Consider the following 15,095-nt stretch of genomic DNA (forward strand, 5'->3'; position numbering starts at 1 on the left):
AACGAGGGAGGGAGGGAGCCGAGAGGCGCTTTGTTACGGGGAGCCGGCGGGGCCGCAGGGTGGGGTTGTCCCCGCCGCCGGCGCTGGTCCCCGCGGGCGCCGGGTGACAGCGGCCGCCCGCCCGCCGAGCCCGCCCGCCGCCGCCGCGGATGCGCCCGCACCGCGCCGCAGCCTCCGCGCCCGCCCGACGGGGAGCGGCCGCCTTTGTGGAGCCGGGACCTGTCCTGCTTTCTCCTTCAAGCAGAAGAGGAGCTAGCGAGGAGATTACAAAAACCCCACCAAGCTCGAGTTAATGTTTGAGAAGTTCGGGTGCGGGAGAGTCTGGTAGGATTCCTATATTATGCCTATTTTTGGTGGATTTCAGGCAGTCGTTCGGAATAACAACCTGCGTCCATTACCTTGCTTGCGGGAAGTGCTTTGGATGTCCTCCATAGGCAGCGGGATGACCCGCTTAAAATCCATCTGTGTATATCTATAGTGTGATATGATTATATATATATATATACACACACACACACACACACACACACACACATATAAATACATTTCCAGGTATAGCTATATAAAATCTGACAGGAGAAATTTCGGTAAAGTACTGTGAATTTTACTAGTAGATGAGCTTGTATTTTTGCTGGATGATCCACGATAACTGTTAATTTGTATTAAAGCATGGGGGGAAAGCACCCAAGGAGGTGGGATTTTAAAAAAATCTGATTAAAGCACATTTCCTGTATAGAGCTCATTCATATTTGCAATGTGCTCTTGATTACCTAGTGATTTCAAGTTTCAAGGTAGGCAGGGTCAGGCCTGGCACACTGATGGAAGCTTGGTGAGGAAAACCAGGGAAACATCTGAGGAACAAGAACACTGTTTACTGCTGCTTCTGTCATTCAAACAAAATATAAACCTGTTGTGACTAGTTTGGGTCATTGCATTTCCATGTCTTTCTTCCCTCCTCGAGCACTGGATAAAAAGGACAGAATTATGATTGATTTCCAATGTTGTTAATTACTGGCTATGTTTAGAGCTTCACCTGGAATTTAAGTTAGAGACATAAATTTTATTTTTATCAATCTTTGAATATTTCTGGTAGTAATTCTGTTGGCACTGGTCAGTGAACTTCATTTTCACCCCATAAGTGACCACAGTTCGCTAATAAACTCTTTTCTTTGGGTTTGGTTAACATTTGGTTTAACATTTGGGATAAGTCTTTGACCATAACTTTCTCTCTGTATTTTCTTCTGCCTAAAAAAACATTTCATGGACTAAAAATGCTCATACTTGCCAACTTAAACCTAATTTTTTACCTTTTACTGGGTTTCTATGCAACTGAGTGGAGCTTGGGTGTCTGTTTAGATGTGTGCAAGCAAAATAATGCATGTGTGTGAAATATTTATGGTCATATGTGCATTTCCTAACTTGTGTAATTCTTTTTTCAAGCTATTCTCCCAGCAGATCACATCACATGCCTTATAGTCTTTAAAAGAAGAACTCTGCACAACATTTCACAGTAAAGATGAGGAGCTGAGAGATACCTCTGTTATCTTGAAGCTATAGAGGTTTGTGTGAGAGGACAAATACTTAGGACACTGCTTTGTTTTAAGGCACTTTGTGAATTGAGTCATGCCAGGAGAAAATATTTAGGATAAAATGCTTTCTTACTGCTTGTGTCTTGGAGCATAGGCACCTGTAAGAGTGGGAGAAGCTTTCCAGTCTTTGTTTCTTAGAATTTACTCTGCAACTGTCCTCATGTGCCCACACAAATCAATCCAGTTTACAGAATGAGCTATGCACAGTAAACTGCTTTGATTTCAGCACAGATTCCTGCTAAATTATATCCCAGGCATATGTCCTGGCAGGACTGTTTAGCCTCAAAATGGAAATTCTGGGCTTGTGAATCCTTTCTCATATTCTGCAGAGGAGCCAGTGGGCTGCAAGAAGGTGAATAATATGCATAAAGAAAAAAGAGGTGAATATAAATACATCATGGTGTTCTGATTCAACTTCTCTGTATTCTAACTTCTCCTGCCATCTCAGAGTGCTTTCTTGACACCTTGGGCTTTAATACATTGAAGAAAGTAGGTTAAGCATGTAAGAGCTTGAGGAGAGTCTTCCAAAACTCTTTTCTTCTATGTATTAAACTGCCCACACAAGTTCTTGAGTTCCTTTATGCATCCTAGATCATAATCCTTGCTTCTTCACAGGAAGGGCACAAATATAATGTGTATGTTTAGGAAACAAATACTAGGAATGTTATTAGTGCAAGAAAAGACCAATATATTCTTCTCAGAGTAGGACTTATATTTCCGTTCTTTAATGTTTAGTATTTGAACTTAACTTACAACTGGGGATCTCAGAAACTACAACAGTAAAAATAATAGAAGTAAATGATAGTGTGGTATGAAAGTGATACTTAAATTTGCTCCATCTATGAAAGATGAGCTTTTTATTCTAGTTCATAATTTCTTAATATATGAGATGTCATATTTAAAAATGTTTTAGATATTTACTGACATCAGCTGCTCTTGGCCAGTCTGTGGAGCTAGATATTTAGCATCTAGAATCCAGAAGTCCTAGTAATGTTTAACTTTTTGAATATAGTCTCCAAACTTCTGAAAATCCAGTTTTTCTAAATAAAGGGATTTTCTAAAAATAAACATGTAATGATTTTTTTTGTCTGAGATTCTCTCACCTTTTCAAAACTAGAAGTAAGATTTACATGTATCAGTAGAAGGTAGAATCAGTCCTTTCTGATCGCATGGAGTAATCCTGGTTTTTCAGGGTCAAAAGCTACTGGGCTTCACAACTTCCGGTGAGACTGCATTTCATCCCATTTCTTGGTGGAATTGAGATTAAGATATAGAACCAATATTTAGTCCCAAGAATTTTATTTCAGCATCTCTCTAAAGCAACTTAATGGTTTGGAATAGTGCAACAAGTATGTAAGTAAAATAGATTAGTAGATACATTCTATTCCATTCCAGATCTCTTTTATTTTGTGTGTTTATAGAGCGGCTTCATGGAGCAAATTTGCCAGTTTTAAGTATCTTTGCTAGGATGTCAATTTTGTTACTGCCTTTTTTTTTTTTTTCCTAGTTTGTTTTATTTAAGGAACTCCTGAAGCAGCTGTACACTTCTATTAGGCCTAGACATTGTAATAACTGGTATGCATTAAAGCAGTTTCTTTGCTTACACCTAGTTTGTGCTGTCAGTTTATAGCTGTTTAAGAATTCCTGTCACCAATATGGGGGGGTGACTTAAGTTTTCACAGACCAAAAAAAAAAAAAAAAGAAACCAAACTTGATACAGTGTGACAGAGGAAATATTGAACCAAGAAACTGTTTTCCTTAAACTCAGCCACCCAACTCTCTTCCTTCTTCCTCCTTTTGCTTCAATGTAAAATAAACTAGTTCTTCTATTACCAGTAGCACTATTACATTTTGTTTTGCTATGGACCTTTCCCTTAGTCCCCTTGATCCTGTCTGCTGCAAAAACTTCAGCTCTCCCATGTCCTTGTGACACCAGGATTTGGTAAGAGAGAGCAGAACTGTGACTATGTAGGACCCACACAGGTGACTGGAAATAACCCAGTTAAGCAATGACAGAATGTGCAAACCAAGTGTTTGCTCTTTTTTCAGTAGGGGTACAACTTAGCTACTAACTTGACCTAGACTGTTACTTATTTCTACTTACTAACTTTGCTTCAGTTTTGCTATTCCAGGCTTTTTTCCACTATGTCCCCTGTTCTTTGACTTCTTTATTTTGCTAGCATCATGGTTTAACCCCAGCCAGCAACCAAGTACTGTGCAGCTGCTTGTTCGCCCCTTGCCCCCAGTGGGGTGGGGAGGAGAATCAAAAAAAAAAGTAAAACCTGTGGATTGTGATAAGAACAGCTTAATAACTGAAACAAAATTTAGTAGCACTAATAATAGTTGTAGTGAAAAAGAGAAAGTAGTGGGGGAGAGAGAGAGGAAGAAAACTCAAGATAAACAAATGATGCACAATATGATTGCTCATCACCTGCAGGTCTCGGCCAGATCCCTCTTCATTTATACACTGAACGTGATATTTCATGGTATGGAACATCCCTTTGGCCAGTTTGTATCAGCTGTCTTGGCTGTGCTCCTTCATAGCTGCTTGTGCACCTGCTTTCTGGCAGAGCATGGGGAACTGAAAATCCTTGACTTGGAATAAGCACCACTGAGCATCAACTAAAACATCCATGTGTTATCAGCATTATTCTCTCTAAACCCAAAATACAGCACTGTACCAGCCTCCAGGGAGAAAATGAACTCTGTCCCCGCTGAAACCAGGACAGCTGGGCTTTGTCATATTTTATGGGCTCCTCAAGAGAGCCACTGTTTTAATATCAAGCTTGGGCTTTCATTTCTTTATTAGCTTGTCTGTTAGCTTTCTTTATAAACAGAAGTAGTTACCTTTACTGAAAGAGATGGGAATAACTGTAAGTACTAAGATGTTTGGAGGAAAGGAACTACAAAGATGGCACAAAGAAAGTCCTAGTGCAGTGGAGTTAATGAAAAATATATTGAGAAGAGGAAACCTGATAGTGCTATCTAATGCATCGTCAAGGAATGTTATAAGAAAAGTAGAAACAATAGGCAAAAGACTAGAAAATTCATTTTGGGAGAGTCCTAGACTGCTAGGAATATGAACCAGTTATCTTATAAATGTATCACTGGGTTTAATGACTAAAAATAAAAGAAATGAGAGCTGCATTTTTGCCCAAAATCTGAAAGTAATTTGGACTGTATAGTTACAGCAGAAAGGAAGGGGGAGAAAAGTAAGAAAAGATAGAAGAAGCAAAGGGATATTTTGTTTCACAGTCATATATTGTTAACTGAAGGCAACACTGCTTTTGTTTTTCAAATGGCCACTAATTCCCTGTTATCAGCTACCTTTTTCCTATTGACTACATAAGTGGTGGACTTGAGAAGAGAGGTGTTGCTGACATGGTGTAAGTGTATAGCAGTGGCTGTGTTAAAGCCAGAACTCTTTTTAGCCTGGTTGTTGGCTCCTGAGTGACCAACAGCACAAGTGCAAGGAAGTGCCACACATGCAGGGCCAGCAGTCAAGGGCAAAGGACCTGTACCTTCCACGTGGTTTGCTTCTGTTGTATTTCTTGTCTTCTTGCAACTCTTGCTGCTTCTCAATATTGTAATACAGGTCAGGATCCTGCTGCCTACTGGGTATCATTCAGGGGGAGGATGGAGCATGGGGGAGTACAAAGCTGACAGGTCTTTGAAAAAACAACTTCTTACTATCATTGCTCATACAAATGAGCTTTCAAATGTTGGAGAGAGATGGGGGAAATTAATTATACACAATTAGCAAGGACAGAGGAGGGTATTTTTTAAATCAAAAGAAACCAAACCATGCTGAAGGTGGCTTTAGACATAAATGTGAAGCTAGTGAAGGCTGGGTTTTGGAATTTGTTCCTGACTTCAGTGCTTGGAAAACTTTATGGAAGTGAAAAAGTGCAATGAACAGGAAAACATGATATTAAAAGCAAGATACTAAGTAAATACTGAGTATTTTGTATCCAGATAAATTGTAACAAAGACAACTATTCATTGTTGTCGACTTCTGTCACTGTATCCACTAATGAGGCAACACAAACCAGCATGTAATTCTGTTTTATCTTACCTGATCATTTCATTATGTGGTCTAGAACTATTCACAAGGTATTCTAGAAAATGAAGTAGGGTGGGTTTTTTTTGTTTTTTTCTGGTGGGTTTTGTTTTTTTTTCTGAAAGACAGTTACCCCATATTGCAACCAGTTCTAATTTGTGTTTGGTTTTCTTTTTTCTTTTTTTCTTCCATCACTGTTTTCATAGGAATTTTGGCTTCTTGGAGAAACGGGAGAAAATGCAAAACGAAATAATAAAGCCTGCTAAATACTTCTCAGAAGTGGAGAAGAGTGTGCTGCTTGCATTAGTTGAAAAATACAAATACGTGCTTGAATGTAAAAAAAGTGATGCAAGAACTATTGCTCTGAAACAGCGCACCTGGCAAGCACTAGCTCATGAATATAATTCACAGCCCAGTGTATCACTGCGAGACTTCAAACAGTTAAAGAAATGCTGGGAAAATATCAAGGCACGGACAAAAAAGATAATGGCACATGAAAGGCGGGAGAAGGTAAAAAGAAGTATTAGTCCACTTATAAATACTCACATCGTAGGGAAAGAGAAGATTGGAAGCATAATGCCTGAGCAAATGTACTTTTTGCAGAGCCCACCAGAAGAAGACTCTGAATATCAGCCTGATGCTTCTAGTCAAGGTATAAATGTTGCTGTAATGATGCAAGTAGTGTTTTGTATGTGATTTTGCCAGTGATTCTTTTTCAAATCTCTCCACTTAGCTGTGACTGCTGGATATAGAACAGTAATTTCAGAGCTATGATATTACAAGGCTGTGTGTATTTCCTGAGGCCTTCAGGAGTTAAACAGGTGTGAGGTTTTTGCAGATTTTTTTCATCTGTTTTCATCAACAGACATATCTGCTGCTTTGTGGCAAGCATCACTGTTGCTATCATGCTGGCTTTCCAAAGAATAGTCCCAAGGATATCTTTATCATTTTTAAAGTATCATTTTGCTGGTTTAAAAAAAAAAAAAAAGAAAGCTACAAGCAGCAAATTGATACACAATTGCCTGCTGCAAGAGTTCCCTGTGGTCTTTCCTCCTTTGTTTTCAAGGACTAAAAAGAGTATGTGGAGCCATGTTTCACACTGCAGTCCACACTGGAGAATCGCCTTTCTGAAAAAGTTCACCACTACATTCTTCTTTGTTTGGCAAGCATACCCAGAAGGAATAATTCAATACCAGGAGGGAGCGTGGCTGCAACAGTTTATTGCAAATTTTATTATGGCGGGATCTCACACAGAAGATTGTCCTTGTTCAAAAGACAACAGCAGCTACATTGTTAGATAACATTCTTAGAATGCCTCTTTCATAATTCTATTTACCATAATTAGTTATTTTGTTTTGGATAGAAATGTATTTTGAGACCCTCATTTGCAGTGGTAACTGTTCTGTTCCCTGCGTGGTCTCTTTCAGAAAAATTGGTAGAGCCTTCTCAGTTAGAATAATGTTAGAATAATGTGATTTTTACCTAAAAATTGTCACTACTGTATTTACAACATCTGCAGCAGAAATAAGGAAAGAATAAGAAGTGTTCTTCCTACTATTCCCTCAGTGATTTGATATTCATGTTGACACAGCTTCACCTGACACTCAGATCTTTCATAAAATATTGCAAGTCACATAGGATTTAGCTTAAGTGGCTGCATTAAGGTTTAGCTCCAGGCTCAGCCACCTAAATTTAGGTGTCCACTTACAAGTGTCTGCATTCAGTTTAGTCTTCTGAATTCCCACTATAGCCTTGCAGGTCTTTCAACAGAGCCCCAAGTGGTTTTGTTCAGCCCATTATGCCCTTAGTATTCTGCAGCAGAACTGCATTATGTAGTGGCTCCTGTGCTTTGCTACTGGAGCACAAGTTTCATATGCACATGTAAGTCACTTATATATCACATTTCTGTTTCTTGAAGGAAGGGAAGAGAATAATGTAACACTTTTTCTTCTTTTGTTTGCAGAGTCATTTGTTGTGTCAAACAGAGAACTTTGTGATGAAGACAAAGAGCTGGTACATTTTCCAGTATGCGAAGGTACCTCCCAGCCTGAGCCTTCATGTTCTGATGTCAGAATAGCAGCAGATAAGAACTACAGAAGTAAAGCATCTCAGGAAAGTGCTCTGAAAAAGATGCATGAGGAAGAACATCATCAGCAAATGTCGATTTTGCAACTGCAGTTAATCCAAATGAATGAAGTTCATGTGGCAAAGATACAGCAAATAGAAAGAGAGTGTGAGATGGCTGAAGAAGAACACAGGATAAAAATGGAAGTTCTAAATAAAAAGAAAATGTATTGGGAGAGAAAACTGCAGACCATTACAAAAGAATGGCCTGTATCCTCCTATAACAGACCCTTTCCTAATTCACCTTAGAACATAGAAGGGCAGAGAGTCAGTCTGGTTTAGCACATTTATGAGTAACACGCACTGGAAAGAGGGTTTTCTACTGTGAATGTACAGTGACAGGATAGGTGCCTGGCTGATAGTGAACACACTATGACTCTTAATGTTTAGGGAAACAGTGGTATAGTTCACCAAGAGGAAAACTCTATTGTTTGTTTGTAGGTAGTTCTGATTTGTTTAACTCGCAGACATGCACAGTGTTCTACAATGTGAACATATTTTCTCCTTGCAGAACACCCTTGATCCTTGTGAAGTTTAAGGTACCCTTACATTGGTAAGAGTAAGGTATTCTTACATTGGGAGTTCTTAAGAAAACTTAACATCTTTAAATATTGGGCTGTAGTGTTTGTTTTGATTTCTATCTCTTCCTATCTACCATTTCCCAAATGAAGGCAAGGGTTGGAGTTGCTCTCTGCTATTGAGACAAAAGGTGATATACAGCTATTAGCTGGATCATTATGCTGAAGCTTAGGGAAAATAAACTAGTTAATACAGTCCATAACTTATTCTTCATAAAAGATGTGAAAATGAAGGATGTAGCAAGAAGGACACTGTAGTGACAGCCCTCTCCTTCTGAAGAACAGTAATGTTTATTTTCCAGCTGTCTGGCTGACTGAGAGGATGGTTGTGGAATGGCCCTCCAGTTGTTTGAGCCTTGACACTTGAGAAATTAAAAAGAAGGCAACTTCTTCCTCAAAAGCCACTGTGCTTATTCTTTAATTTTCAGGCCCATCTTGTATTGAAATAGAGTACCCAAACAGGAGGGTCAAATGCTGCTGCCAGCACTGTGCGCTGTTCACCTGAAGTCATTCTGAGGGGAAGAGCTTTTTAAGAATTCATAAAGCTCTTAAAATGCAGTGAGCCAGCCAGTCCATTGGCAAAGTCTCCCTCTATTTTGCTATGCAATACTTGATGGTGTAGCAACTAACTTGATTATTTCTCCTTAGCTAGAAGAAAAGACTAAGACTCACCCTCTTTTCCTTCTCATAGGGTGGGAAGCGGTTCAAAGGAATCATTCCTGTCTTGAAGCATTGTTCTGTTTTGTTTTGTTTTGTTCTGTCCTGTGCATTATGGTGGTGTGTTTCTTGCCTTTGCTGTCAGTGAGGGGTGATGGACATGATTTATATGAAGGCATTCACATGAAAGTCCCCACAGATTTTGGATGTCCAGAATGGTAGATAGTAGGAAAGCACAAATAAAGATAGATAATCTTTACCCTGGCAATCATTTATTCTAGTGGGGCAAGAGTTAAGAAAATGTGAAATGCAGAACCCTGCAAGGATTCATAAGAACTTCTGGTGTGTGAAAACCTGTTTTACAGGAAGGTGTACAACTGTCATTTGAAGCAGTGAGAAAAATGAACAAAACCATAAATTTTCATTGAAAAATCAGAGTATCACATAATTCAATAAAGTATTTTCAGATCATTACTCCTGAGGGTGAGTCCATACTGTGAACAATGTATTCAAAGCAGAGTATGTTACAAGGCATACATTCCCAGCTACACTCCTATCTCTTTCCCTGGATATCCTTTCTGGTGGAGTGACTTCCTTTTGGTTTTGTTTTTGATTGAGTAGGGTTCACTCTGTGTGTGTGTGTGTGTGTGTGTGTGTGTGTGTGTATGTGGTTTTTTTGACCTGGTTTCACTGCTGGTGATTCATCTTTGTGAGCACTGCCATTATCAACCACAGGACTAGCTGTGGTTAACAGTGTGGTACCTGTGCTACTTCCTTAAATGTGCTAAAACCAGCAATCACAATGGGAGCTATTTATTACAGCTCATTTTATATGACAGAGGAAAAAAAATATGCTGGGCTGGTGCAAGATAAAAAAAAAAAGAGGGCCTGTGTAAAATCTGAAGACAGATCTTTTTGACCACAAACTCAATATTCTTATAAATTGGCTGTGTGAAGAAAGTACAGGGATTCCAAAGAAGGATGTTATGGGCACTTTTATTTTTCTGCTGAATGAAAACACTTTTGGAAGGTATAATAGAGGCAAAAGAAAAGTAAACAGAAATTAGGACCTTGTTCTGAGATTGCATTCTGTGGTCTGAAAGATGAGTCAGTTATTTGACTTCTAAGTGAAAATAAATGAAAACTAGGTGTTAGAAGGTAATGAATGGAGACAATTTCAGCACTGTGAAGGGGGCAAGAATAGATAGCCCTGTGAAAATGATGAAATAGACATTCGCAAAATGTGAGTAAGGGTAGCTTGAACTTCTGGAAGTTATATGATTGCTCATGAAAGATCATTGTATTTTTATATTTAAAAATCCTTTAAAATAAGCATGTTTTCAAGTGGACAATACCTTGCTTCTTGGTGTATTTTCTTATTCTGAGACCAAAATTTACAGTTCTTATGCTGAACAATAGGCCCTTTTAATTCAAGTTCTATTTAAAAGAAAGAAGACCATAAGAGAAAGAAAAATAGCCAAGATGAAGGTATGAAACAAAGAATGATCATTAGATGCATAGGGGAAGAGTGGGAATTTTACACCTAACATAAATTATACAAGTAGGTTTTGTGGTAAAGAGAATAGATCATTCACAGGTGACACAGACTCTTGCTTTCCCATTTGTAGTTGAGTGTTGGTTGATGTAAAACTGGGTGATAAACACAGAAAAATGTAAAAGATCAACAGGAGAAAATGATGTATCTCCTTGCCATGCTTTGGCTTTTTAAAGTGATCAATGTGATGGAATTGAAATTACTTGAGAAATTACTTTTGCCTTTGTTGTTTTGCAATTACTCCTTCTGGTAGTAGAGTTTACCTTTTCTTGTGTTTGACTTTTCTTATATATGTAATATATCTATCTCAGACAATATGTCCATTTGTTTATCTCCCTTTTTTTTCCAATTTACATAATTCAAATACTTTCACATGTTGTGTTTTCCTGTTAACTATTTGGCCAAGGAATATATGCATATTCTCCAGGTTTTTCCACAGATAGAATACAGCAGTATTTAAAGAAGAACATGCCTGTTCTTTTTTGGATTTGCTATAAAATTTTTGTCAGGAATGAACTTAAAAGATACACAGGGCAAAATGATCCCTACTTAACTCTATACAAGAGCATGTGTACCAGATACATAGTGGCCATTGTTCTTAGCCTCTGTATTCTGATGAAAGAAAACAATGGCCTTCTAGACAAGGTGTGATGAATTCCTTTATACTGCCCAAATTAACATGAACCTAGCTCCAGGTGCTGTCTTTCCTTGGAGGTAATCTAATTTCTTGCCTAGTATAAATTTTTTCATGTCTTGATTTTTTTTTTATTCTGCATTTTTTCCTTAAGTCTCTGTTCACCCGTAGTTTTTTAATCAGCAGTATGAGCAGAGGGTTTCACCCTGAGACATGTGTTTTTCCTTTTCCTTCCCCTTGCCCAGACTGCCCATATCACAGGATTTGAACATGTAATGGGTGCTCCTCTACCACCACCTTTCCTTTCCACAGAAGGCATGGCTAGTTACCTTTGCTACACTGCCAGTACATTCTGGATTCTGCTCTCAGGCTGAGAAACATATTAGAGGATTTTGAGGAGAGGTTAGTATTGAGAAATGGAAAAGAGACCTTCCTCCATTCCAGCTCCATGTAATTTGGGAGGACAGTCTGTGACCACAATGTCCTTTGTCAGGGGGACAAACCCCCTAATGCAGGGGGGTTGAAGCTATGTAATTGATTTTGATTCTTCCTAAATCCTTGGGGTAAAAAACTTCCTTCTATTATGGTAGTTGAGGAGTCTCAGTGGAATCCTTTCACAGCTTCCTCAAAAGAAATTTCTTACACTGACAAACAACCTAGCCTGACATCTATTCTACTTCTTTCAATGCCCAGGCTGCTTTATCACCAGAGCAAGGGAGTTTGCTGCTTGCCATAATCCTCTCTCTGAAGTTCCTTCCTATGCTGCAGAGATGTGTTTAGGCAGGGCTGAAACACAGCCCTCCTCAGGCACTGCTCAGAGAAGTGATCCTTACAGAGCAGGTGCACCTCGTGTGGCTGAGCTCAGCCCTCAGATTTTGGGTTCAGCCCTCAGAATTTGAACTATTGCTACTCAGGGTTACAATATTCCCATTGCAGCCCTGTCCCAGAGAAAGAGGGATGGCTCAGGGCTGCCTTTTCCTGAGCATATAGTGCAGCTGAGGATGTTGTGCTGAATTGTGTTTAATGAGCATTCATCTCTGCGTGCTTCCAATACCAAATTTTAGCAGTGTCCCAAGTGTTTATATGATTGCATAGGCATTTTCTATTATTTTTGCAGACTTTTTTTTTTTTCCTGGTTTTAATTACAGTGGCTTTTATGTGTCCTTTTCCTTCTTCCCCACTTGCATTACAATGTTCCAGTTTTGTTCTGAATCTCTGTGGTTACAGTCTGTACAACCACACATTCATGTAGTATCATGTAGCATCATGTTTTCAGGTATTTTTCTCCTTATGACATTGAAATAATAAACTGCTACACATTTGTATTTTGCTACTCTGTGGGTAGAGGAATTACATGTAAATCTTAAAATAACATCTAATTGAATTTTTTTTTTCAGACAAGCACCTCAAAGGTAGTCCTGTGATTTCATATTTTGAGTTAGCTTTCTTTTTTTGAAAGTCTGATGTACCTTAGTTTTTTCATAAGATAATTACCTATCTATACACATTATTTTTCTGTTTCTTCTCAAGACTCCTGAGTGTATATTCACACATCATCATTCTCCCTGAATTTTGTACATTTGATAAAAAGAAAGATGACCATTCGTTGCCATCTATAAGAATAGGATAATATGTTTTCCAGTGAAAGCAAGCAGTGGCTTCTGTTTCTGGTATCACAGACTGACTTCTGTGCTGATGATTAGCTTGTTTCTCTGATATCTAAATAAGGTACACATAAAAATGTGAGCAGATTGCTGGACCTAAAATGTACTATCTGAGGCTCTGAAAATTTTGCTGTTCTGATGTTGAAGGGATTAGGCATCTGACAACACCATCAGTCATGTTAAAAACAAATTAAAAACTTGCAAAGTCAAAAAGAAAAAAAAAAAAAAAGGCTGGTTTTCAGAATGAGTCAAAGTGAAGACAGCTTTTAGCTGTCCCAAGAGGTAAGATTATCACACATGTCAAACAATTTCCCCTCATGGTCTTCACTTCTCTTTCCTTTAAGGCTCTGGACACCTCTATCATAGCATTCACAAGTGCCTGACAATAAGCAAAGTAGGTACTTTCAAGTAGGAATCCCACCAGAGTTATTAGACCTCACTTTTGTAAAATTGAAGTTGGACAGTTTTCCAGCACTACATTATCCATACACATGTGCACACACACTGTGGAAAGCCATGTGAAATCTGTCCAGCACGTAAGTCTCCCAAATGGCATGGGTTATACAGCAAGGAAAAGGAAAAGGTTGTCCACTCCATGGCTGTGAGTTGTAACACTGTTATATTCAGGAGAGTGTGGGTTAATCTTACCAGATGGCCAACTGCTCTAAGAATCAAGAAGTATTTTTGCCAAATATTGTAGTCTGTCAAAACAGCCACACAAAAAATATAAAAGGAATAAAAAAATTAAAAATTAAGCACTCAATTTGCCAGAAGCAATCTGTTCCCTTCTTGATGAGGGGCTGGCTAGATACAAAATCTACACTAGACATATATGTATTTAGGGAAACAACTCTCTGTTTTAACAGAAATTAGGCAAGATAGATTTGTAGATTGTCCTTATTTTATTTAGGTGAGTTTTTAAATTTTTGATTGTTTGTTTTTCTTCTGCTGTGCAGTCCAGCTTTAGAACAGTTGTGTGCTTCAGTCTCTAACCAACTGTTAGAGCACCTCATTAATCAAATTTTTTTGGCAAGAGAGTTGAAATGGGTTTGTATTCAGCACAACTTGAGATTAATTGTATTCCACAAATCTTCAGATATTCCTTCTCAGCTGTAAGAGGCTGTTCTTGGAGAGACATGAACCTGAATCTGAAATTATATGCCTATTTAGTGGTAATTTATTTTTTATATGGCACTTAGAGGTTGCCATATAAGCCATATGAGCTGCTCAAGCTCTGCCCATTATTTGGTCATGTACAGATCCCTTTTATTTTCTTTAAATTATGCCCTGAAATTATGTACTAGGCCACAAATGGACCAGCTGAATTGCCCATATAGCTCCTGCCACTCATTCTGTGTCACACTATAACGTGGGAACAGGGAGGAATGCTGTTTCTGTTAAATTGTGGAGTTTTGCAATTTGATCTTTTACTCTCACCAAAGCTTTTACCAAAAAATTGTTTTGTTCTGTTAGACACCTACATAGTCCCACTGTTCACTCCTTCAGCCCAGTGAGTTGCTTGGCTTTGTAACTATTTGAATTCTAATCCCATGGACTGTCTGAATTGGCACACACAACATAAATTCCATTTATTTGAAAAATATTTTATAAATACTGAGATTCTGAAAAGTGCAGATCAGAGCAGTGATGTGATGAATTTGGTATTTAAACCAGGGCAGAAATTTTGGCAGGCTGGGAGTTATCACTGCTGACCTAATAGAGAGGTTCAGCCTCTGCTTTGGGAACAATAATATCCAATACAAATATTGCCTTACCTCCAACTTTCTGTCTCAAATGAAGCATAATGTGAAGTCCTTGCCAAATAAAGCAACACTGGTTTCCAAAATGCACTTAATTTGCTTTCAATTGCTGGCCTGCAGGAGGGCTCTGAGGCTGGAATGGGCGTTAAGTTGCACTCTGTTGGTGGCTGAGAGCATGAGAAGTCTTCCCCTGCTGATTTGATCCTGTTTACCTCAAAGGCAATACTCCTGCTGGGATATACTTAGCCACACGATGGTGCCAGTTCAACCATGGTAAGGTGCTCACATTCTCAACTCGTCTGGCATCTTCTCCAGTTATCAAATCAGCGGTGGTGGATGTATCTGAATAAAAAAATAAGAGGTTTTAGCCAGCAAAGACAACCGTCATTGCTAACTGTATTGCTGAGGTGCCTTCTAAAATTGATAAGGCAGCAAGTTTAGAGGTATAAAAAATAAATAATCACAGTGGTGCTT

At 38.7% G+C, this 15,095-nt stretch overlaps 1 protein-coding gene across 2 annotated transcripts; it reads left to right on the forward strand.

Moving 5' to 3' along the window:
* Positions 1-136: 136 nt before the first annotated feature.
* Positions 137-10,880, forward strand: MSANTD3 (Myb/SANT DNA binding domain containing 3). Of its 2 annotated transcripts, XM_021528701.3 has the most exons (4): positions 137-324; positions 1,441-1,559; positions 5,856-6,301; positions 7,613-10,880. In XM_021528701.3, exons 3-4 carry the CDS (start codon positions 5,887-5,889, stop codon positions 8,020-8,022), a joined length of 825 nt encoding a protein of 274 aa, XP_021384376.1. In that variant the 5' UTR covers positions 137-324; positions 1,441-1,559; positions 5,856-5,886; the 3' UTR covers positions 8,023-10,880. The 2 variants fall into 2 exon arrangements, with proteins under 2 accessions (XP_021384376.1, XP_021384375.1); XM_021528700.3 differs by lacking the exon at positions 1,441-1,559.
* The last annotated feature ends 4,215 nt before the right edge of the window (positions 10,881-15,095 follow it).

Source organism: Lonchura striata, chromosome 1 (assembly GCF_046129695.1).
Source record: "Lonchura striata isolate bLonStr1 chromosome 1, bLonStr1.mat, whole genome shotgun sequence".
Lineage (NCBI taxonomy): Eukaryota > Metazoa > Chordata > Aves > Passeriformes > Estrildidae > Lonchura > Lonchura striata.